The 24,741-nt window shown below is 39.0% G+C and overlaps 1 protein-coding gene across 1 annotated transcript in view; it reads right to left on the bottom strand.

The window, feature by feature from the left end:
• LOC132835046 (sperm flagellar protein 1-like) overlaps positions 1-24,741 on the bottom strand; it is a 36,207-nt gene that overhangs the window by 6,522 nt on the left and 4,944 nt on the right. The window contains exons 2-6 of the mRNA XM_060854306.1: positions 24,182-24,293; positions 17,817-17,952; positions 13,445-13,487; positions 11,833-11,914; positions 4,665-4,761 (exon numbers count right to left, since the gene is read on the bottom strand). Of these exons, the coding sequence (XP_060710289.1) occupies positions 4,665-4,761; positions 11,833-11,914; positions 13,445-13,487; positions 17,817-17,952; positions 24,182-24,293 (470 nt within the window). The remainder of the gene's footprint in view (positions 1-4,664; positions 4,762-11,832; positions 11,915-13,444; positions 13,488-17,816; positions 17,953-24,181; positions 24,294-24,741) is intronic.

The following is a 24,741-nucleotide window of genomic DNA, read 5'->3' as shown; positions in this document are numbered from 1 at the left end:
TTCCTTAGAAGGCAGTGGTCATTTAATTTTTTAAAGCAGAGGTAGATGGTTGCTTACAACGCAAGGAAATGAGAAGTTGTGGGAATGGAATGTGGAATTTGGAACATAAAAATGGACATGGGAAACAAACTTCTAATGATCTAACGGAGTTGGTATTTACACTTCACACTAAGAAACACTCCAGACCCAATGAAAAATATAAATACCTTTAAGTGATCATTTGGTTGAAAAAAAATCAGTGACCACATTAAAGATAGATAATCCTTTAATAAGCTCATAAAACAGTCAACTGTTCACATAAACTGTGACAAATTCCTCAGATTTTTAAACTCAGCCAAGCAGCATTCATAATGGTCTCAGCTGTCAAACTGAACCACCACTGCTTCAGTACAGCCTATTAAAACACAAAGAATAGACTTTACTCTCTATTTCAAAGCAAGTGGTCTGTCAATCAAAGAAATCTAGAATCAGGTGACTTCCTTTTTGGTTCCCCACTTTTAAATGGGGTTGTCCATTCTTCTGAGGTGGCATGAAACATGTTGACATCTGAAGTAACATGACTCCACAACATTTCAAAGGTGGATGGGAGTTTTCAATTGCCTACTCCTGTAATGAATCTGGAAAGGATGGGGTTGAGCTATATGCACCATTACTTACACAAATTTCTGGAAATAAAAATGAGAGTGGGAATCTTCCTGCCTTTTCAAAGATCTCCCAAGTTGGCCCAACTTGGCAAAAACTGTGGATCATAACCTGGGCTCACAGTCCTCGGCAGTGCTGAGGGAAGCTCAGTGCTGTCTGCTGTTCAAAGTATCCACATGATATGTGTAAACATTTGACAATTTGAAATAAGCAGATTACATCAATATAATAAAACAGAGTCAATGCCTAATTTTGTCCCCCAGAAAGAAGTTGTACTATAGGATACTGACCCCTGAATATTTAACCTGAAAGTCTTCCTTTTGCAACTTGGTTCAGCTGTTATTTCTATTATGTGAAATGTTTAGAATTCAGGAAAAGTGTTAAGCAAACATATTGTGGTATTTAATAATGCAATTTTTGGGTATGTGATCTTGTTCATGCATGAGAAATTCTCTTGTCATCCTAAAAAAAAGGTAGAAGAAGCAGTGCAATAATGAAAAAAACAATTGGCAAAGCATTTTTTGTGTGGGATAAGCAAATAGTTTGATGAATCTTGCATTCATTTGTAAAGTGCAGGTGATCTGACAATCTGTTTTAAAGTGAGTCAGATCAATATAACTGAAAAGTGATTTGCCAGTAATCTTTTCCACAAGATGATGACTGATGAATGAAGCACAGCTTTGTTTCCGGACAGGAAGTGTCAGCCTCTTTTTCAGCACATTACGCTTATGGTTTATCCTCCTACTCACTGTCACCATGTTATGTGTTATATGCAGAAGTCAAGTTAGGTAAAAGGGATATGACTCTTTGTGAACTAGGGCAGCCTGTCCTTCTCCATGCCTCCCTTATCACTGCCTTGTCAAATCTAAAGACCAACATAGTGAGTAGTTCTAGTCCAGCCCTTCCTCTGTAGGGCTCAACACAGGAAACCAACAACAAAAAATTATCATTGGACCATTAGTAGTCAGATAGCAGCAGTTCTGTTTTTAAACAATGCATTCAACCAGATTGATTCTATACTTGAATGAGATAGATCATTACTAGCTGGTTGGACAAGTTGCAATAATACACATGAGATTTAAGTAATAAATAAAGTCCATTGCTGCCTGCATTTGATTTTTCCATTCCTGGCTGTCACCCACTGTTTCAGCGTTTACAAGAATTTGATGTTCACATGATCAGTACAGAGTAATTTGCATTTCATAGTGAAGAAATGGGGTTACTTTTTTAGGTCGTGATACTGGACAGTACAAGATTCCACAGACCATTGTATTGTACAATAATGATTCTGATGCAGAATTTCACTTTATGTATAGTTCGATGCTCTCGTAGTGCTATTTGCCTTTATAAAACAGGCCTACAAGTTAGCGAGGTTTGAGGAGATTTGTAGCTCAGGTTGAGGTTCTGGATGTAGGCTTACTCGCTGAGCTGCAAGGTTCAGTTTCAGACATTTCGACACCATAGTAGGTAACATCATCAGTGAGCCTCCAGATGAAGCACTGGTGGCTTGATTTCTATTTATGTGTTTAGGTTTCCTTGGGTTGGTGACACCATTTCCTGTGGTGACATCATTTCCTGTTCATTTTCTCAGGGAGTGGTAAATGGAATCCAAATCGATGTGTTTGTTGATAGAGTTCCAGTTGGAATGCCATGCTTCTAGGAATTTTCGCATCTGTCTCTATTTGGCTTGTTCTAGGATGGATGTGTTGTCCCAGTCGAAATGGTGTCCTTCCTCATCTGTATGTAAAGATACTAGTGAGAGTGGGTCATGTCTTTTTGTGGCTAGCTGATGTTCATGTATCCTGGTGGCTAGTTTCCTGCCTGTTTGTCCAATGTAGTGTTTGTTACAGTCCTTGCAAGGTATTTTGTAAATGACATTAGTTTTACTTGTTGTCTGTACAGGGTCCTTCAAGTTCATTAGCTACGATAATGCCAACAGGTATGAGTAGTCTTGCAGTCATTTCCGAGATGTCTTTGATGTAGGGGAGAGTGGCTAGGGTTTCTGGACATGTTTTGTCACTTGTTTAGATTTGTTGTTGTTCTGGGCGGCACGGTGGCACAGTGGTTAGCACTGCTGTCTCACAGCGCCTGAGACCGGGGTTCAATTCCCGACTCAGGCGACTGACTGTGTGGAGTTTGCACATTTTCCCCATGTCTGCGTGGGTTTCCTCCGGGTGCTCCAGTTTCCTCCCATAGTCCAAAGATGTGCGGGTCAGGTGAATTGGCCAGGCTAAATTGCCCGTAGTGTTAGGTAAGGGGTATGGGTGGGTTGTGCTTTGGCGGGTCGGTGTGGACTTGTTGGGCCGAAGGGCCTGTTTCCACACTGTAAGTAATCTAATCTAATCTAAAAAAAATTGTCAGACTGTGTTCATTGGGTACCAGTTCTTTTTGAATACACCGTATAGGTGATTTTCCTATGCTCTGCATAGTTTCTCTGTGCTACAGTGTGTGGTGGCTCATTGAAATCATGTTCTAATGCAGCTTCGTTTGTGGATGATTGCTTCTGTAGTTCAGTATTTGGTCTGTATGCGTTATTTTCCTGTAGAAGCTGGTTTGAAGTTCCCATTCGCTGTTCGTTCTACTGTGGCATCTGGGAATGACAGTTTGTTGTTGTTTTCCTCCTCTTTAGTGAATTTTATACCAGTAAGGGGATTATTGATGGTCTTGAAGGTTTCCTTTAACTTGTTTTGTTTAGTGATGACAAAGATGTCATCCACGTAGCGAACCCAAAGTTTGGGTTGGATGTTTGGCAGAGCTGTTTGTTCAAGTCTCTGCATTACTGCCTCTGCTAAGAACCCTGATATCAGAAATCCCATGGGCGTTCAGTTGGTTTGTCTGTAGCTTTTGTTGTTGAAAATGAAGTGGGTGGTAAGGCATAGGTCCACTAGCTTGATGACATTGTCTTTGCTGATGAAGTTAGCGGGGTTTGGTGGATGTGTCTTTGGTTCTTCTAATGGGGTAGACAATGTTTCCTTGGCCAGGTTAATGTTGATGGATGTGAACAGGCATGCTAAGTCAAAGGAGACCATTATTTCATCCTCTTCTATCCTGTTGTCCTTGGTGATCTTCATGAATTCTTGGGTGGAGTGGATGGAGTGGCGTGAGTCTTCTAACAAGTGTTTTAGTCTTTAGTGTAGCACCTTGGCCAATCTGTAAGTTGGTGTTCCAGGTAGTGAGACTATGCCATTTACAAAATACCATGCAAAAACTGTAACAAACACTATATTGGACAAGCAGGTAGAAAACAAGCCAGCAGGATACATGAACATCGGCTAGCCACAAAAAGACATGACCCACTCTCACTAGTATCTTTACATACAGATGAGGAAGGACACCACCTCAACGGGGACAACACATCCATCCTAGGACAATTATACTGAGACATGCACGAGAATTCCAAGAAGCGTGGCATTCCAACCGGAAATCTATCATCAAACACATTGACTTGGATCCCATTTACCACCCCCTAAGAAAAAGAACAGGAAATGATGTCACCACAGGAAATGGCATCACCAACCCAAGGAAGCCTAAACACATAAATAAAAAGCGGGTCATACCACCTGTACTTCATTCGGAGGCTCACTGATGTTACCTAGTATGGTGTTGAAACGTCTGAAACCGTCTCAGCAAGCGAGCCTATATTCAGGCCTATAAGTGTTTGGCTGGTTTACGGAGATTGTCTTCTTAAAGCTGTGCTGCAGCTTTGAATGTTGAGTGTTACAATTCTTTCTTTTGTTCTAAATCTATTTATATAAGCGACAGGCAGCCAACTAATCTTTCTACATTTTTCCTTGTGCTTTATTTAACATAGCTATCTTAACTTAATTATATATCTGAGTTCTTTCTTTTCATTACAAAACATTTGGCTTTGCTTACTGTTGCGTTGTGCCTCCAGCAATTCTCAGTTTAGGATTTCCTTTGAGAATTCCTACGGAGTTCCATAATTTAGAGGGCAGATTCCATTGTAACTGTTCCTAACATTATATAGTTTAAGCCAAAACTATTTCTATTACTCTACCTACCTCCACAGTTTCACGAAGAGCTAACAGAGCTTGATCTTTCTCCTCTAATAAGAGACGAATTTCAGGATTCAGATGGGAAAACTGGTCATAAAATGCCCTAAGATAGATAAAATAATGGTGGGTCATTCAAAAGGAAACACAAAACGATTATAATACATTAATGAAGAATCTGTACAAAACACCATGCATTACAAAGCTAAACCATTACAAAGAATGTTCACCAGCCTGAAGCTACTATGAAAGTCAATGCTAATTGAAGGAAAGTCCAGTGAATTTGTATTGAAATAAAAACAATGCACTCTGTTCACAGACCCTAGTGTGTTTGCTGTCCAGAACAAGAGCTTTTTGATCACAATACAGCCAACATTAATGGAAAATTGGATGTGGATGTTAGGCAGGTCAATCTTGTACAAAAACCATCTTCTTGTGTTTCTGTGGTACAGACAATACTTTTCAGCATAAAGATGCTCTGGACTAGATTGTTTTCAAGCATCTCAAAGACAACATATACTTTTAAAATAAGTTTCAAGTATTCATTTTACAACACAAATACAAATAATATATTTGGTGATGCCATATGTTTGACAGTGATATTGAATGATGTTGATGGTTAATATTAGAACTTATTACTAGATTTTTAGTTATAAGCAAAACCTAAATTCTTCTCCATTGTCAGTTTATTTTCCAGTTGACTTGTCTTCTCCAATCAAACATTCTTTGATATTAATTAGTTTTAATCATTCTGGTTGCAGATTGACTGAATCTAAAATTTTACTTCAGCCACTTATTCATCTCTCTACGTAATTGTGTGTGTATATCTATGAGTTGAAAATGTGTTGCTGGAAAAGCGCAGGTCAGGCAGCATCCAAGGAGCAGGAGAATCGACGATTCGGGCATGAGCCCTTCTTCAGGAATGAACAGTGTGTGTATATCTATGACTTCTATTTCTAAAACAAGTTGTAATAGGCTGTGATAAATTATAGCAAGTAACTGCAGTAATTACTGCATTTAACAAAACTTTGCTCAAAATAAATTGCATATTGGACCATTGTGCACAAATGAGTGGGCTGATTATTTCACTAAATTGTCCCATTTAATGGCACTTTAAAAGCGCCTGAATGAATATATTCTGCTCTTAAATGTAATTAGTTACTTTCTCCTGATTTCTTCCCTTTACCTACTTCCAACTTCTCCCTGTGGTACATTAACCAAGAGATTATTATTCATATTGTGAGCTGAACTATTACAGCAATGTGTAATTTCAGTTGGACTGTAGATGGGAACTTGGCCAATCTTCACTTTCTTAGCACAAGGACACTGAGGCCAATTACAGTTTATTCTGTTCAGTTACTTTATATTAATTGTAGGTCCTGATAGTCCCTATTATACTTTCATTATTAAACTTACATTATTTTATCCTTCACTTACTCTTTATCTCTTCAAGCCACTGGTTCCGTGGACCATGCCACCTACATCCTTCGCACAGATTGACATTTTTCATGTATGAATGTGATGTATTGCAGATCCGTTAAAATACATAACATAAAAAGTAAATTAGAGTGGATAAGACTATGAATATACCATTGTATTGCTGAGTGAACATCATGTAGCAAAAGTAGAGTTCAGGACATTATGGTCATTGCAAAATGATTGAACTGCTAATCTATTTGTTGTCTGCCATCACCATGTGATATTGTTGCTACCTTGACTTCTGCTCATAAAAGTGTTTTTGACATGGGATACTTGCCCAATGCAAATTAGTTTCACATATTATGAACATCAACCTCAAAACAGTCAATTACCCAGCTTTTGTGGTGTGAGACTGCAATTGGACTCTTAAAATCTTTCACTATAAACTATATAAAGCTTGTTTGTACTATAGTGCAAAAACAAAACTTGTTATCGTAAATTACATCTGGGTGTCTCCGAAAAAGTAAAAACCGCAAAGTCATAAAAACAGGAATCTACAGGCCACAGATAAAATATATGCTAAATATTTCTCTACTTCCTTCTAACAGTGAGTAGTATTTTATACTATATCACACACTAAATATTGAAGTATTGGTGTTACTGGAAGAGGCTTATATATGTTCATCTGACCTGAAATTTAAAGTTTTTTTATAGCAAAATCTGGCTCGTCTATGTGTTAAGCAAAAACAATGAGATGAATTTTCCCAGTCTCTGAACGAGAGGCGGTCACGAGTCAGGGAAGAAAATATGCTAAGTTCAAGCAAATTATATTCTTGGTGCCAAGAATAAATTATCTGATTTTCTACCCATGGTTTGGATGGAGAGATGAGAATCTTGCTAGTGAGAAGTGAAATGTCTGTTTGTATTCTGTAAGTGTCTCTTGTCCCCTCATTTATAAGCAACTTCCTATTCTCCCATAGGCCAGACAGAAACAAGACAGGACCAATTTCCAACATGATAGTCAGAGCAGGTACCTGGTGGTTCCAAATTGCTAAATGCTTCTTTGGGCCTTCCTTTTGGCCAGCATTTCCAAGTATGCTCAAGGGTAGCAACCATCTGCACTCTTGCCCACAGAGGATGGCATCAGACTTGCACCAGCCTCACCACATCACTATTGCACATTTCAGACTGACTTAGGACAGAGTTCTCCACCACAATACTGTACTTTGGAACACACCAACACTTTACATTGCAATGCTCCTGCCATGCTGCGCTATGAATAGGGACAAGAAGTCACCTCATGCATCAGACCATGGTGAACCTCAGGGTTCTTCACTACCTTTCTTCGTGCTCACTTACTTCATATCAACATGGATGCTTACAGCATCCCCACCTTACCTTTGTCCTAAGTGGCCTCACTTAGAATTTAAAGGCTCACTGTATTTCTGTTGTTTGTTATATTTTAACGGAGACACAAAGTCAGGTGGCTTGCCCTGGTTGTCAGTACTTATCAATGAAGGGTATGCACATCACGCCACATCAATGTCACACCTGCTGCACATGCCAGAAACTTACACAATACATACACTTCCATCAGGTGGCCATGTCTAAAGGTCTTCCATGTCCCAAAAGGGGAGTAGTCCCCAGTCAAGTCAAGGCAGAATGTTGTCAATTAGGGATATCATCACAGTCAATTAAGAGCAGCATCTGATCTCAGTCCAACATCTTAGACACAGTTAGTCATCCATTTGGGACAGTCAGTTTAGGGATTTTGTACATACACAGTCTGGGGAGTGGACCACAGTCACTCCTGCAGGTCCAGTGCAACAAGTCCAAGAATTAGTGGTGAATCAGTCAGGGAGCTGTTCAGATATCAGTCAGAGATTTAGTCATCTATCAGTCTGCACATTTCTTCCAAGTTGGTTAGGGGAATTGGCCACAATGAGTTCCTGGGGCTTGCTCAATGAAAATAAAGGCAGGGGAAGTATCAGAGTTTGGATGCTATGATAGGGAAGTTGTGGAAATTAATAGTGGGGAGAGGAAGGAGCATGTGGGGGATGCAGAAGGGATAATAATTGGGAAGGGAGGCAATTCATTATAAAATGAGGACACGAGTCACTGAAGGAGAGGGGTTCTTCAATAGTCACCACGACTATGAAAGGCTGGCACGGCTAAGCTGTACAGCTGGGATTCAAGGGGCAATTTTGGAAGATGAAGATGTAACTGAAAGAAATGGAGCTCAGAACTAAAGAGGAAAAAAGGAATGCAGAAAAGGGGGTGGGGTGTGTGTCTATGTCTGTGTGTGAGTGTCTGTTTGTGTGTCTGTGTGTGTATGGTCTCTGTGTATTGTGTGTGTGGTTCCTGGTGAAGGGCTTTTGCCCAAAACATCAATTTTCCTGCTCCTCGGATGCTACCTGACCTGCTGTGCTTTTCAAGCACCACTCTAATCTAGACTAGGGTTGTGCAAAGGTTTCAATAATCCTACCGCACTTAGAATCTCCTCTGGCTTGTGCTGCATATATTGGAGTTATGCTAACTATGTCAAAGGTCTGTCTCTAGCATTCCATTTTAGAATCCTCTACATTACAGTGTATCAGGGACTACATTAAACCCTCATTTTGATGTGATGTGAATCTTGACTGCTCACATTACCAATGAGCTGTTCTGTTTCTAATATTCCCCTTACAGGTTCAGTGGAACAGGAACCAATGGATCAAGTTACACCAAGCATCATTGTTACTGTTGCTATGATGCAACAAAAGCACAGAAGAAGTCACAGCTGAAGATCCATTTGGAATGCATGGGAGGTGGAGGAAATCCAGAGTCTATTGTCCTCTATTACTATTTCCTTCAGAACAGCAAGATGCATTTCTGTCACAGAGAATATCTCAGGACACTGTTACAGAACTATGTCATCAGCTGAAGCAGGACCTGTAACTTGAAGAAGTGGGGGTCAATCCTGGTTGCTATCAAGAAGAAAGATGCGCTAAATTTTTACTGATCTTTTAATCTTCAATCCACAAACGTACTAAGGCTGTTACTGACGCAACTTGTACATATCACAGTGCTTCACCTTGTTTCCCTGTGAAGAGATCAGCGCTGTGGCCCATGCTGTAGGTTTTGCCAATATATCTGGCTTCCCACAGGTGCAGGGCATTGTAGATTGTACTATGTTGTGGTGTATTACGTACAAAATGGGATAACCCATATGTTATACAATCTTCTACTGATGCATAATGCAAACTAAGAATTTCTGAACTTGTAATTGTTTGAAAATGACACAATACCAGCGTTACTGCTGAACAGCACTTCAGATGACTTGAGAGCAAATATGTATGAAAGAAGATCAGACAGATCAAATTAAGTGATAAGTATGTATGTGTAACGCATTGCACTTAAGATGAAAACCAAATGGGTGGCACAAGTAGCTCCTGAATGGTATTAAATTAGCTCAGGAAGAAGTTGAAGGAGATTTAGCAGACTTATTAATCTAGACAATATAGTGCAGCAATCAACAAAGCTATCAGCATAGCAGTTAAACAGCTAAACTGTACAAGTCAGAACTTGTAATCCACTGTATAATGTTTAGGTCAGTTCCCATCTTGACTTAATGTTTAGTTAAACCAAACATTAGAGGTTGTGCACAGAAGAGCCATATGTTCAATTTCTATGTTATAGGACTCAATTACAAAGAAAAAGTTGGACTTTTCAATCCTTCAGAAAGTGTAAGACATCATCAGAGCGCAAATGAAATATTATTTTAAATTAACTTTCAAATGTTTGTCTGAGGACAATGAACTAGTTCAAAATAGTAAAACTGAATTTTTTGAATACTCACTCCAAAGAACGGAGTTTCATATATACTAGGCAAAATATCTAGAACCATTGAGGATACTAGAATAGGGGATTTTTGGCATGGATGAGTTAGGATGGATGAAATTGTGTTCACCGTGTGTGATGCATGTCTATTCATTACACAGAATGAACTACATTCCGAATACTAGTCTGTTCCATATGTTCCACACCCTAAGATTGTTCCACACCCTAAGATTCCCTCTTTGCTCGAAAATCAAGGTAGTAAAGAACAGAACAAATATGAAAAAAAGCCCTGAAAATTCACTCTATGAAAAAGCTACTTTGAACATTTTAGGTTGCAAGAACACAGAGATAAAACAGGTAGGTGAAGTTCTAAACATCAAAACAATCGCTATCCTCTTTTTATTAGATCTTTCACAAAGGGACATTGATCAGCACAAAATCACCTCATAAAATGCAATTGCACAATTAAGGTATCTCTTGGAGCATGGTGACATTGTCTATGTTTTATGCATAAGGAAGTAGATGACCCAATGTTGCAGATGGGCCTGAGTAATCTAGCACTTTGCAAAGTGTACATGTCTCATCATTTATACTGCTGTTGCAAATGCCAGCAAGGTACACTCACAGCAGAAGAGAACAACAAGTTTCACTGTGAAAAGGGAGGAAGATCAAGTATTGTTGGCAGTAATAGTATCAGAACCAGCTGGCAAGAAGGCCAAGTCATTTCCTTCCTCAGTTGCAGCAATTAAATATTAATATCTCACATGGTCATATTGTTAAAAACATAAAAGACAACCACTGTATAAGCACAGATGCATCTGTGACTTACTTGAGTCTATCCAAAATATATAAGAAAGAACATACCGTTATACTATCTACATTTATATTATATAATATTATATATTCTAAATACATAGCATAAGTTGTCTTTCGGGACATCTTTTAGATCCTACGAATTACATTTGAAATGTAATTACTGTTGTATGCCAGGAGTCAATCTATAGACTGGAAGCTCTCCAAAACAATGAGAAAAATGACCAGTTAATGTGCTTCCATGCTATTGGTTGAGGAATGAATATTAGCTGGAAAACTGAGAGAACACCTTCCTCTTATTTAAAGTGCTACCAGAGAGCAGTTATTCCTCCAAACATCAACAGGTTCAGCAGTAACCAAAAATATCTAATGATTCCAGCATGAAATTGTTTGAAATTGGAATTGCCATCATAATTTCAAAGGTAGTGTCTTCTACAAACTAAATTCAATAGATGTATTTGGAAGGTTGTAGTGCTTACATAATTTTGACAATTTAGATAACCTGTCAGGGATACGTTTGCTAATGTAGCACTACTTTGAGTTGCATCATGCCAATTTCCATTGATTGTCCTGGGGCAGATAAACAGGCTGCTGCTTTTGTTTGTTTACGCATCACAATATTTGAAGGATGTTGCAGGGATCAGACAGGTACTGGGTCAGAGCATTGCCTGCCTCCAGGTATTTGTCTTTTGGCTCAGAGAGACGCTATGTAAATACATCTTTGGCATGCTATGTTGTGAGTATTTTTTGTGAGTATTTTAATGGTTCACAGGTAAAAATGCAAATCATTAGAAATGGATCATTTTATACTACTAGGTCAGATACAATTTCATATAGATCCACAAAAATATTGCCTCACATGAGGACTCCACTGAACTTTTACAATATTCCTCTATTCCACAATCATTATTCACAGGATTGACAACTTAATAATGATAAGTTGCAAATCAGATCAATTTATTCTTAACTTAGAACTGGACTAAAACTGCTAAAATATATTTGAGGGCTTTCATACGTTAGACATACATGGTTTGTGCTAGATTCAAATAAAATATGCACAGGTAACTACAAATAGATGGCAGGTAATATTTTATCATTATGATCTGAAATAAGTATTCTAAATTACCTCTGCTTCTGACTGTTGCTCCACATTTCAGGTTGGGATTGGCATTCCTTTGTAAATAAATGCATGTTGGGTGGTACGTAATCTAGAAAACAAAATAGGATAACTTTGTGCAGAATGTGTATTATATTTTGCTTGAGTTGTAACAAGTTATTACACTCACACATAGGAAGATAAAGCAGCATCATTTTATGTCCTTACAGCAACTATTTCTGGTTACCTCCAATGTAGTTTTAGTTGTGCAGAGAGCATTGTACCTACATTTTTAAAAATACATTTATTGTTGAACCATCACAGCAGGATAAGTTCAAATGAGTCAGTCGTATATCACTCTGGTTTCAACTTAATTACTTTCTTACTTCTGGAAGATTTAGATCTATTAATTAATATTAAAGGAAATCCTGTTCATTTGTGTTTCATTTGTCAGTGCAATGGCAGAGGAATTAGAAGCGAACATTATGTTCTGAAAAGGTTTTATATAGCCAAGGATGGAGTCAAAGGCAGAAAGGAACATTTTGCAACTTTCACAGCTGATGAACTTGCCACATTTCCGTTACATCAAGTTATGCAATATTAAAAAATAAGACAACGCAGTACTGTAAACATCTCAATTGCAAAATGATGGGCCATATTAAACAGTCATGATTCAAATTTTAGAACCACTAACATGTTTTAAAGATCTATTTCTGTTTGGATCAAACTCCAGTGCTTTTGACATTGCTGAAGATTTACTCTTGATGACATGATGGAGTATAATATGTAGATATTAATGGATACTAAAAATGTGTTGCTGGAAAAGTGCAGCAGGTCAGGCAGCATCCAAGGAGCAGGAGAATCGATGTTTCGGGCATGCCCGAAACGTCGAGTCTCCTGCTCCTTGGATGCTGCCTGACCTGCTGCGCTTTTCCAGCAACACATTTTCAGCTCTGATCTCCAGCATCTGCAGTCCTCACTTTCTCCTAGAAGATATTAATGGAAACTCTGCCATAACTTTCACTGAACTTTTATCCCTAATTGGTGCTCTCAAGGAAATATTTTAACTTTCATTAAGGTTCAGCTAATCTCTTCTAAAACGGGGCATCAATGCATTTTCTGATGGCATTCATTTTATTTAATATAAGCAACTTACCAAATTAGCTTTGACAGCAAGCCCATCCAATTCCAACTCTACTCTCAAGAAGGTTAATGGCAGTAAAGTCTTCCTGACTTGAATATTAACTGCCATTCCTTTGCTGTTGGTACAAACATCATGAAGTTCTCTACCTTACTCAACAGTACCATCACAAGAAGTCCAACTCTTCAAGGAGATGAACCAATGCGATTTCATAGGAGTAATAAATGAATTCTTATCGGTATCTCATCCACATCCCAAGAACAAGAAATCAACAACTTGATTGATTATTCAGTGGACCAAGAAGTTCCTTTCCAACACAATATTGTTGGCTCACAACTTTTTTTAAACAAAAAACAAATGTAGTTTTCAAAAAAAAATTCATTATCATAAAATGCTTCATTTATGCTTATTGCCAACATATCTTAAATAATATGAGTCAGTATACTCTCTTTCTACTGGCTCTGTAACCAAATAATTATTAAGTGCAAGAAAGCAGCTTACCTGAAATGTTTTTGTCAGCATAAGTACTGTAATTTTCCACCTCCTGCCAAAATAAAGGAATCTACTTACGAATTTGTGAAATAAATGTGTATTCGATTATTTTTAATGACTCCACAAATATTTGCTTCAGGTTGCCATTCCCATTATAGGGAAGAATTTGGATGGGATCATCTGTCGTAAATATTATGCCATCTCTTCAGAGTTCGTGTGGATCTTCTGCTGAAGTTATGGTAGACAGTCAAGAGAGCTTACATTGAAATTAACGGCATTTTGATTTACACTTATACTCCATACTGAATAATGCAAAGATGATTATCTCATTCTCATCAGGAAAATGGTGGTCCTCAGGTTAAACTATCACCAGTTGACTCTCTGTAATGAAAGAGCTTCCCTACAGTCTGATAAGACTTTTGGCAATTTATCTTTATTTACATGGGATAACTAACAATATTTAATATTAGAGAATAACTTCTTTAATGTTCAATGCAATCTCCCATATATATTTCCATCGAAATCACCCTTGTTTTATTGAATACAGTTTTTGCAACAAATATATAAACTTCATAACAGTGCAAATGCAATTTTTCACAATTTATTACTCATATATTTTGGCTGATACCTTGTTAAGTGGCTGTGCCAGACTTTTTCAGAAAGTGGTTGCAAAATTGCTTTATGAAGTTAATAGAATATCCCTTTCATTAAGTCCAATGTCAATACTTACATAGACACAGAGGTGCCTCTGCAACTGAAGGTATGGATGTTAACTACATTCTTTGGCATTGTGTATCCCATTTGTTACAGCTGTGCTCACAGTGTACAACTGCTGCTGATTTCAGGTGTTGTCAGCAGCAATTTGCAAACATAATGTAGGGATCAATATATGTTGGGTAATTGATAGGAATTCAGGATTTTACCATATCTTGGAGTAATAAGACTCTGAAGCCTTAGTGGCAATGAAGCAGAAAATACTCAGGGTACACGGCACATCAATCAACCTGTGAAGGAGAAAAGACAAGACCGTCTTTCAGGTGTGTTCTGTTATGACCAGTTCCTGGATGAGGGTGATTTTTATGATTAGCACAAAAAAAATGCCTTAATAAGCGATAGTGTAGAAGTATTTTCGCTACATTGTTTATCCAGGCACCCGAGTAATGTTCTGGGACCTGGGTTCAAATCCCATCAGCTGTCAGAGAAATTCATCTGGTTCACTAAAGTCCTTTAGGGACATTAATGATCCGTATCTGGTTTGGACTATATTTGACTCCAGACACACAGAAATGTAGCTGACTCTTAACTACCCTCTGGGCAATTTCAGGATGGGGTGGCACAGTGGTTAGCATTGCTGCCTCACAGCACCAGGGACCCAGGTTCAATCCCAGCCTTGGGTGACTGTCTGTGTGGAGTTTGCACATTCTCTCTGTGTCTGCGTGTGTTTGCTCTGGTTTCCTCGCACAGTCGAAATATGTGCAGGTTAGGCGCATTGGTCATGCTAAATTGCCCATAGTGCCCAGGGATGTGTAAATTAGCTGGGTCAGCCATGGGAAATGCTGGATTATAAGGTTGGATTCAATTCCACCCTCAGGTGACTGTGGAGTTTGCACATTCTCCCCTCGTCTGCATTGGTTTCCTCCGGGTGCTCCAGTTTCCTCACAGTCCAGCAAAGTGTAGGATCAATGGATTTCCATGTCATAGGGATGGGATGAGTCAGTGGCATGCTCTTTGGAGGATTGGTGTGGACCCAATGGGCCAAACCGCCTGTAGGATTTCAATGATTCTAACATTTGAAAACATAAATTCCAATTATCAACTTCATGCTCAAATGTTTAATATGAATACACATTTATATGCACTTTATTTTTCATACAGAAATTACCCAATTTGCATGATTTTAAGCAAAAATATTGGAATGTATTCAAAGCAATTTAGGCACTTATGTAGTTTGCTGGTTGCAAATTCCATCCTGTGGACTTATACGAGCAGAATAAAGATGAAGGCAACAAACACTGACAAAAGGATTCTCGGTGAATGTCAGATTTATGTTGTAAGTCAAAAAGTGTGGTGCTGGAAAAGCATAGCCGGTCAAGCAGCATCCGAGGAGCAGGAGAGTCAATGTTTCAAGCATAAAGTCTTCATCAGGATGACAGCTTATGCGTGAATTCTCGACTCTCCTGCTCCTTAGATGCTGCCTGACTGGCAGTTTTTGACTCTGATCTCCAGCATCTGCAGTCCACATTTTCTCCAGGTTTCTGTTACAAAACTACCAGAAAGGGTCTACACTGAGACTGTGAAGTCCAGCTGTAGTGTGGGTAGCTGCCAGAACCCAGGCAGGGTCAGATAACCAGTTGTATGTGTGAGCACAATTGTTGAAGAGTCACAAAAATGTAATTTACTTTATTGACACTATCAGCAACTGGGAAATTGTATTGCTGCTGGGCTAAGCAGGTTGAGCACTCAGATGGCTCATGCTCAGAATAATTGCTGCTATATTAAACACACCTATATTGCTGGTCCGCTGCTACTACCTCGAGTGATGGATGGTTACCTCTTCAACAAGAATATCACCTTAAATTTATATGGCACCTCTCATGTAACGGAACATCCCAACTGCTTTTGGACACTATTAACAAACAAAATTTGACACGGAGTCATATAAGGAGACATGAAGATAGGTAACCAAAATAAATATGGTTTAAAGGAACATCTTAAAAGAGGAGAGAAGGTTTAGAATAGAAAGACTTCAAGAAAGAATTCCAAAGTTGAGGACCTAGGCAGCCAAAGGTATAATTGCAAGTGGAGCAAGGAAAATCATTTAAAGAGAATCTTGATACCTCTAATGTCAGTAGCAATGCTTCATTTAAATTGACAATGTTGCTGTCGGGAGTCTATCACCAATAGCATCAAAGTAAAATAAATACACTGTAATGTAAAAACCACTGTGGAAATTTAGCAGGGTAACAAGGTAAACACTTACCATCTGAGTAGCAATTAAGTGAACTGCTTGAAATTAATTGTTTGAACTGTAACTGAAATTAAGGATTTGAGTTGCTTATGTGGCTCAGTGATAACACATCACCTCTGTGTGTCAGAAAGTTGTAGATTTAAATTCCACTTCAGAGGCTTCAGCATGTATTCAGTGAAATACTGAAGGTGTGCAGGACTGTTATTGGCATTCCCTTTTAGACAGTCAAAAAAGGTGTTGCCTGAGATATTGTAAAAGGCTCTAATAAATACAAGCATTTCTTTCTAATTATTGGTGTTAATTTTACCTACATTTCTGGATCGGCAGATATCTAGACAGCATTTATCTCTCCACCCTTCAGGCACTGTATTCTTGATGAAGGGCTTTTACCCGAAATGTTGATTTTACTGCTCCTCGGATGCTGCCTGAATTGCTGTGCTTTTCCAGCACCTCTAATCCAGAGCCTTAATTCACTCACTGGAGAGGTAATCAAAGTTTGCAAGAAGATTTGTAGCTTGGGTGCTCGTTGTTGTGGTTCTGTTCGCCGAGCTGGGAATTTGTGTTGCAGACGTTTCGTCCCCTGTCTAGGTGACATCCTCAGTGCTTGGGAGCCTCCTGTGAAGCAAGCTCAAGTTTACATTAAAGACCCATATTTACTTGAAATCCTTCTGTCATGTACTTCTAGTACTGTGGACTACTAGGAGAAAGTGGGGTCAAAAAAATGTGGTGCTGGAAAAGCACAACCAATCAGGCAGCGTCTGAGGAACAGGAGATTCGATGTTTTGAGCTTGAACTCTTCATGAGGAGTACTGCGTATTTGTACGATTCGGGTGACAACACAAAAATAACTGCAGTTATGAACTTCCTCATGCTGTTTGAAATTTGATGTCATGACTGCCTTTCCAGGCACAATTGTGTGTAGAAGAACTGCATCAATGATCATTGACAATAGTGCACCATCAGCCAGGACAGACACGTTGTAACTGGGTAGCTTCATGAGTCCTTTGAAGATAAACAGACAGAGGCTTCTGCTCTGTGTTTCACTGTCAGTAAACTGAGATCACAATGTGGGGCATTGTATGCATGAAATGTATTACTAAGCTGGCTACTGAACAAAGTATTCAATTAGTAACCAACTGAGAGGCCTGTTTTTAAAATGACGATTGGTAGTCTTTGATGCAATTCTCAAAAAAGGTTTTCTGAGCAGGCCAGTACCATGAGCTAAGAACAAAGCAAAGCTTGCATGCTTGCTATCACTAGTTTAGTGGTACACTTAAATGAAGATTCAATTTATCACCTCACAGTGCATTGTTGGTGAATAGTTAGGTACAGAACTCCATCAAAAATAAAGACATCTGAACATTATACAGTATTAAAATGTACCTGCATATGAAAAAGGTTTCTGTTTCTTACTTGTGTGCAATTGAGTTCTTCCTCAATCTTCTGTCTTAACATGTATAAAACTGTTTCAATAATTCCAGGAGAGCTCTTAACCAACTTTGTTAACATGTCTTCGGAAATATGAAAATGTAATTTGGAAAATACTTTCCTGCGTAAAAGAATTGTGAAAGAAATTTAATTGAAATACAATTCAAATATCATACTTTTCATCAACGTAAGACTCTGTACAGGTCTTACAAAAATGAATATTTTCTGAAGGAAGTGTAGCAGATTTTGGGCAGCATGATAGCTCAGTGGTTAGCACTACTGCATTACAGCGCTAGGGACCCAGGTTTGATTCCAGCCTCGGGTGACTGGGTGGAGTTTGCACATTCCCCCCATGTCTACGTGGGTTTCCTTTCGGTGCTCTGGTTTCCTACCACAGTCCAAAGATGTGCCAGTCAGGTGAATTGGCTGTGCTAAATTGCCATAGCGTTCACGGATGTGTAGGTTAGCTGCATTAGGGGAAATGTAGAGCAATACAGTAGGGATTGGGTCAGGGTGGGTTACTCTTTGGAGGGTCAGTGTGGACTTGTTGCGCTGAATGGCCTGTTTCCACACTGTAGGGATTCTATGACTGCTTTAGGAAGTCAATGATAAATATTATCTGTCATAGATTTCTACTTGATTTCCAGTTACTAAAAATTTCATATATAAATAATTAGCTTTATTTGCAAGTTTTAATTGTATTTTAATATAAAACTGTCTTCTATTCAATAGTTAGTGCAGGATATTCTACATGGAAAAAAATTGTAAAAGACTACATTGTCGAAAATATGGGAGAATAATACTAATTTTGGATGGTATGCAGAGAACAAAGTGGTTTCCATGAGCAACTCTTTTACAATGAAAAAAATAAAAGCAAAGGTAAATTCCTCACCTATAGATAGAAGGTGAAACATTTTAAACACATTAACAATGCAGTAAATAGGAAAATAACTATTGTCCATATTTGGAGAGATTGACAAATAAGCATCATGAATGAGGTACTTGGTGTAAAAGTCGAGTAGAAAAATGTTGAGAGAAGCTGATCTGTGAGAAAGAGTCACATGAAAGATTTAATCAAATGTGGACAGGATAAGGGAGTGAGAGGGAGAAATTCATATGAAAGAGCTAATCAAAGAGAGACAAGAACAGGGAGAGAGAAAGAAAGTCAATGTCAATATGATCAAGAAAAGATGAGATTGGGGAATAAGGTGGAAAGATCCAATTAAAGACTTGGTCAAGTTATTTGTACAAACTGACTGCTCAAATATTGTACTGGTAGAATCCCTTGATCATTCAAGAGAGTAAATCTTCTCCTTGCTTGCTTGTATCTAATAAAGATGGCTCGAGTTGAACAAAACATCTAATTCTCAAGGCTTGTTTGGGTACCTGGACAAGCGCTCACCCTTTGTACATGATGACAAGGAGCAGATGTGCTACATTGGGACCGTGGTAGTGAGGAGACAGATCATGAATTGAATATCTTTATTTTTACCATCTGTCATTAGGAAAAATCTACGTTACAGTAACTGGACTGGTCATTTAAGTGGGTGTCAATAAATCACTGCCTCATGTGTCAAGACAACAAAGTGAGCTAGGGGAAGAGAAGAGCAGCCAGATAGATCAGAATTGTGGCATGACAGGAAAGCCAGAATGACAAGGACGTGTATCTGAGCTATTATGCAATAGAGGTCAGAATCATCATAAGGCAGGGGCCAGAGATAAAAAGCATTGGTAAGAATAGGGTAGAAACATGAGCTACCCGCTGGATTCGAACCATCACACATCTGGTGATAGATCAAGAACCATTGCGTGCGTCAGGGGTGAGAATCATTATAGGGCAGGGGCTGGGGCAAAGTATGGCTATAGGGATAGTGTGATGTCCTGCAAGGCAATGGTCAGTGGGAACATAGTGAAATGTCAGAAAACAACACCTTTAGTTTGGGTCCTGAGGAGTCAATAGTTAAATTTCTGATGGATAAGAGAGAGAAATGAATAGATAGGATGAAGAAAAAGGATTGAAAGCCCAGAGTCACTCTAGGGGTGCAAAATATCTGCTGGTGTACCCAGTAAAGAGACAAGGTAGGGAAGGGGATTATAATTGTTATTTGTTCTTAAGACTAAGCATACAAATCCAAAAACAATGCCAGACAACTAACAGAATCAGTGTCAAAACACACTAGGACATGAGTCAAGAAAAGTTAGTAAAATTTTCAGTGGAAGTACAACAATAGTCTGGAAGACTATTGAAAAACAAACGAGATTAAAAAAAATCTTGTCTGTGTAAGTCTGTGTTTAGTCTTTTTATGCATTCAGAAATTGATAAATGGTAAATGTGAATGAGCGGAAGTGTGTCTGAACAAAGTTACGTTAAATTGATGTAAATAAAAGCAGCAGCCAGAAGAAGCGATGATATAAACAAGGGTTTAAGTTCTTGAAAAGCAAAGCATTGCTTTCCAGTTTGGTTTGTTTGATGGTAGTGGAATTTCTGGGATGGGTCTGGCTAGTACAGATGCTGGATGGGTTTGTCAGTGAGGCAGAACAGCAGATGAGGAGTCCACACATACGACAAGAAAATGGAATCAGTCTGCCTGCTAGCCAAATATGAGAAGCAGTAGAATAACTGGAGCCAGTTAGAGTTAAGAAGAAGGAGAAAGTGAAGACTGCAGATGCTGGAGATCAGAGTTGAAAAATGTGTTGCTGGAAAAGCACAGCAGGTCAGGCAGCATCCAAGGAGCAGAGAATATCGACGTTTCGGGCATAAGCCCTTCTTCAGGAACTCCTGCTCCTTGGATGCTGCCTTAATATTGAAGAAAACAAGGAACAGAAAGGAAGGAAGATATGTGTGCCGTACTTGACAGGACAGAGTCTATCATAGAAAGGGAGGAGTAAATGAGGGCTGGAAAGTATAAACATGAAGACACAACAGGTTGATGGGTGGAGAAAGTGGAGTTCATGAAGGCATGTTGTGTGGATATATCAAGGTTAGAGGAAAAGAGGCAGACAGATCAGAAATAATTGAAGGACAGCAATAGTGAAGCTGAGCAGGAGAGAGAAAGAGATGATATTAAGGCCACCAGGTATTGCAGGAAGAATACGAGACCAGGGAAAACCATGAATTATGTTAATTTCAAAGGCAAGTTACAGTAAAAATTAGGGATCATTTGTGCTTGGTAACCAATTAAAGGAAGGCCTCTGAACCCAGAACAGGCAACAGGGTTAGAAAAGGAATTTGAAATCACATTCATTTCCAAGGAACTAGACATAGGATTTGGGAAACAGGCACAAGGACAAGAGCAATGCAACTCTCTCGTCAACACAAAGGTAGATAGAGGATCAGGTAGCATTGACGAGGTGGGAAGGCTGCACAAGGATTTGGACAGGTTAGGAGAGTGGGCAAAGAAGTGGCAGATGGAGTACAATGTGGGAAAGTGTGAGGTCATGCACTTTGGTAGGAAGAATAGCTATGGACTATTTTCTAAATGGGGAGAAAATTCAGAAGTCTGAAGTGCAGACCTTTAGCGCTAGCCAAACCCCTAAAGGGGAAGGAAAGCAAATCAACATATATGTGGAAAGTAGATATATTTTGGAGTCATACATGATTACCTGATTGTCTGGAGCAGGCAAGAATATGTATTGCCTCAGTGGAATCATATACAACATGAAAAGAACATTTGGAACCTCATAGTGGCAGTAGGAAGTAGCAGTGGTCAAAGTTGAAGTTCACCAGAAGATCATTATTCCAGTTGCAAATATATAATGGCCAGGAGTACAATTAAATAATTGGGAAGCCAAGGACCAAAAGGTGTAGGGCAGGGGAGTCTAGTGATTACAAAGAGTCTAATCAATGGAGACCATAGGATACTTGTTGTAAAAGCCAAGTTGTAGTTCCTTCGAGAAGCTGCTCTGTGAGAAAGACAATCATATGAAAGAGCTAATCCAGTGGAGATGGGATCAGGGGAGAAAAACAGAGATTCTTGTGACAATGTGATTAAGGAAAGAACAGTTTGGGAATAAGGTAGAAAGATCAAATGGAAGATGAAGCAGTTGATCAAATGAACATTTTGTAATTATATAAATTGAGTCCTCAAACATTGTAATATAAAGAAAAGAACTGTGGATGCTAGAAATCTGAAACAAAACAAATTGCTGGGGTAATTCAGGAGGTCTGGCAGCATCTGTGAAGAGAAAGCAGAGTTAATGTTTTAGCTCCAGTTACTCCTCTTCATTTAAATTCCTAATTGCCCAAAAAGTACCTAAAAAATTGAAAGTTCATTCAGAAGATTAGGACTTCATAGATGCTTGCATCCAATAAGGATCACTTCACTTGAACGTGACACTTGACTTGAATGTGAGGCATGTTTTGGGAGTATCCAGGCAACTCCTCACTCTTAACCGCCATTTTAATTATACAATCAGGGCAGCTGTTTTCTGAGTCAGAACTTGGGTGCTTCAGGATAACACTAAATCTAATGTTTAATTTTTTAAAAATTTAGATCTATGAGTTGAAGTCAGCATCATCAGTATGTCACAATGGCGCAATTACAAATTTAGTTTTGCAATAGTTGACTTCAAACTTGGTTATTTCCTGTCAACTCGCAGCTGTTGCTAGGAAGGACTGTGCAGCTAAGGAGTGTTGCTTTCATTGTTACTGCCAGCACGATGTTTATATTGTCCATTGGCTTCAGGTCTGGCACCAAGAAAGAGTATAACACAGTTCTGTCCTGACTGAGGCATGATCTAATCATACGGCACACCCCAATGATTTCAAGGAAACTATATGCTCTGCCATTCAACTGTGGTGGATTTGACTGAGACCTCAAATCTACATTCACACACACACCCCCAATCACCTTTCACCCTTTCAAACTTGCTGCTGTATAACCAGGATTGGACAGGCCTTTTTTTTCTGACAACATTGCTGTTCTAAAATCCATTCACCGGACAGGTGAACAGAGGGCGGAGGGTGGCTGGAACACGTTGCCAGCAGAGGTAGTAGAGGCAGGCATGGTAGATGCATTTAAGATGCATCTGAACAGATGCATGAGTAGGTGGGGAGCAGAGGGATACAGATGCTTAGGAATTGGGTAACAGGTTTAGACAGTAGATTTGGATCGGCTCAGGCATGGAGGGCTGAAGGGCCTGTTCCTGGGCTGTAAATTTCCTTTGATCTTTGTTCTGTGTGACCAAAAGTTTAGTCAAATAAGTAGGATTTAAGGAATGTTCTAAAGAAGGGAAAGTGAGAGAGAGAGACAGAGAGAGAGAGAGAGAGAGAGAGAGAGAGAGAGACAGAAAGAAGATTAAGGAAAAAATTCGAGAGTTCATGCCTAGGCTTATGCCTTGGAAGAATGTGGTTCCATGAGAGAGAGTGCAGAGGAGATTCACCACCTGAAGCATTAACTCCAATTCCTCTTCACCGATGCTGCTAAACCTGCTAAGCTTTCCTAGCAATTTCTGTTTTGTTTCTGATTTACAGCATCCGCATTTCTTTCAGCTTTCAGATTGACCAGATGTTGCCTGGGCTACAGCGATTCAGTTCTGAAGGGATACTAGAAAAGCTATGGTTGTTCTCCATAGAGTAGAGAAGGCTGAGGGAGACCCGGTTGAGGACTGCAAAACTATGAGGCGTATAGGTTAGGAGAAATGTTTTCCTTCCCATAGTAGAGGAGTCAACAACATGGGGACATAAACCAAAGGTTCGGTGTAGATTTGAGGAAATTGTTTCCACTCAGAGGGTGGTGGGTATCTCAGCTTATTGCCTAAAAGAATAGTATGGGTGGGAAGCCTCAAAAGAGGTATTTCAATGAGCACTCGAAATGCCATAGCAGACAAGATAATAGGCCAAGTGCTGGAAAATGGGATTAGAATAGATATAATGCATGACATATACACAAAGAGCTGAAGGGACTTTTCCTATGACCCTGTGCCCAGACTGCTGCAAGCACAACAGTCAATGGTGGCCAATGAAAATCATCCCAGGAGAAGGACCCATGGGTTAGCATTTCAAAAAAAGATTGCTGACCACCCAAATGTTTCAGAGTTTTTATCAGAATAGTGACAGGCATCATGCCGCAGAACGTTAAACTGCATAAAGCAAACTTAAGTGAGACAAGGGCGGAAAAAGTTATTTCCTGTTGGTTTCTTCTGAAATTTGAGGGAATTCGAAGAACTTTATGAGACAGCATAAAGAGAACCAAGGGGGTGTCAATCCAAATAGAGTTGAGCAGCACCAACTTCACATGATACGAGGACAAATTTCAGTCATTTTACTCGAGACAATTCCTGAGGGTGCTTCACTGTGAAGCAAAACTATTCATAGCAAACCCTAAAATATTAAATATCAAAGCACTTGCCTGTCTAATATCTGCCAGTTGCTCAGTTTTTGCTGGGTAGAGTTTGCTGGAATATAGTTATGTATTTCTACCATTTTTGGCAAAAAGTGCTTCACCACTTCAGCAACCAATACTGGAAAGAAATGAATAAAAGCTGTTTTGAGATTTTTTTGGTTAGCAACTTATCATTAAGGCTATTAAAACAATTCACAATTTTCTATCAGAATTAGTTATGTAAAGTTATCAAATCATTACATGTTCATTTTTGACAATTTCAAAATATATATAACAACTTATTTCATTGAATAAAGTTAATAGGGTTAATTTTCCAACTATATATTGAAAAACAACGATGTTATCTTTCATTGGTTTCAATTAGAGGATGTGGTTATTACTAGAGGGGCTAGCTTTAATACTGATCAAGTGCCCTTGAGAAATTGGAGGTGAGCTGCATTCTTGAATTTCTGCTATCTATTTGGTGTCAGCATGGGGAGGACTGTTAGGCAGGGAGATTCCAGATTTTGACTCAGCAAAAGTGGAGGAACACTGATATATTTTCCAAGTCAAGATAGTGAGGAACC

Source organism: Hemiscyllium ocellatum, chromosome 43, assembly GCF_020745735.1.
Source record: "Hemiscyllium ocellatum isolate sHemOce1 chromosome 43, sHemOce1.pat.X.cur, whole genome shotgun sequence".
In the NCBI taxonomy this organism is placed as follows: domain Eukaryota; kingdom Metazoa; phylum Chordata; class Chondrichthyes; order Orectolobiformes; family Hemiscylliidae; genus Hemiscyllium; species Hemiscyllium ocellatum.
Note: the sequence above shows the minus strand (reverse complement) of the source record. Positions and strands in the feature narration are given on the sequence as shown.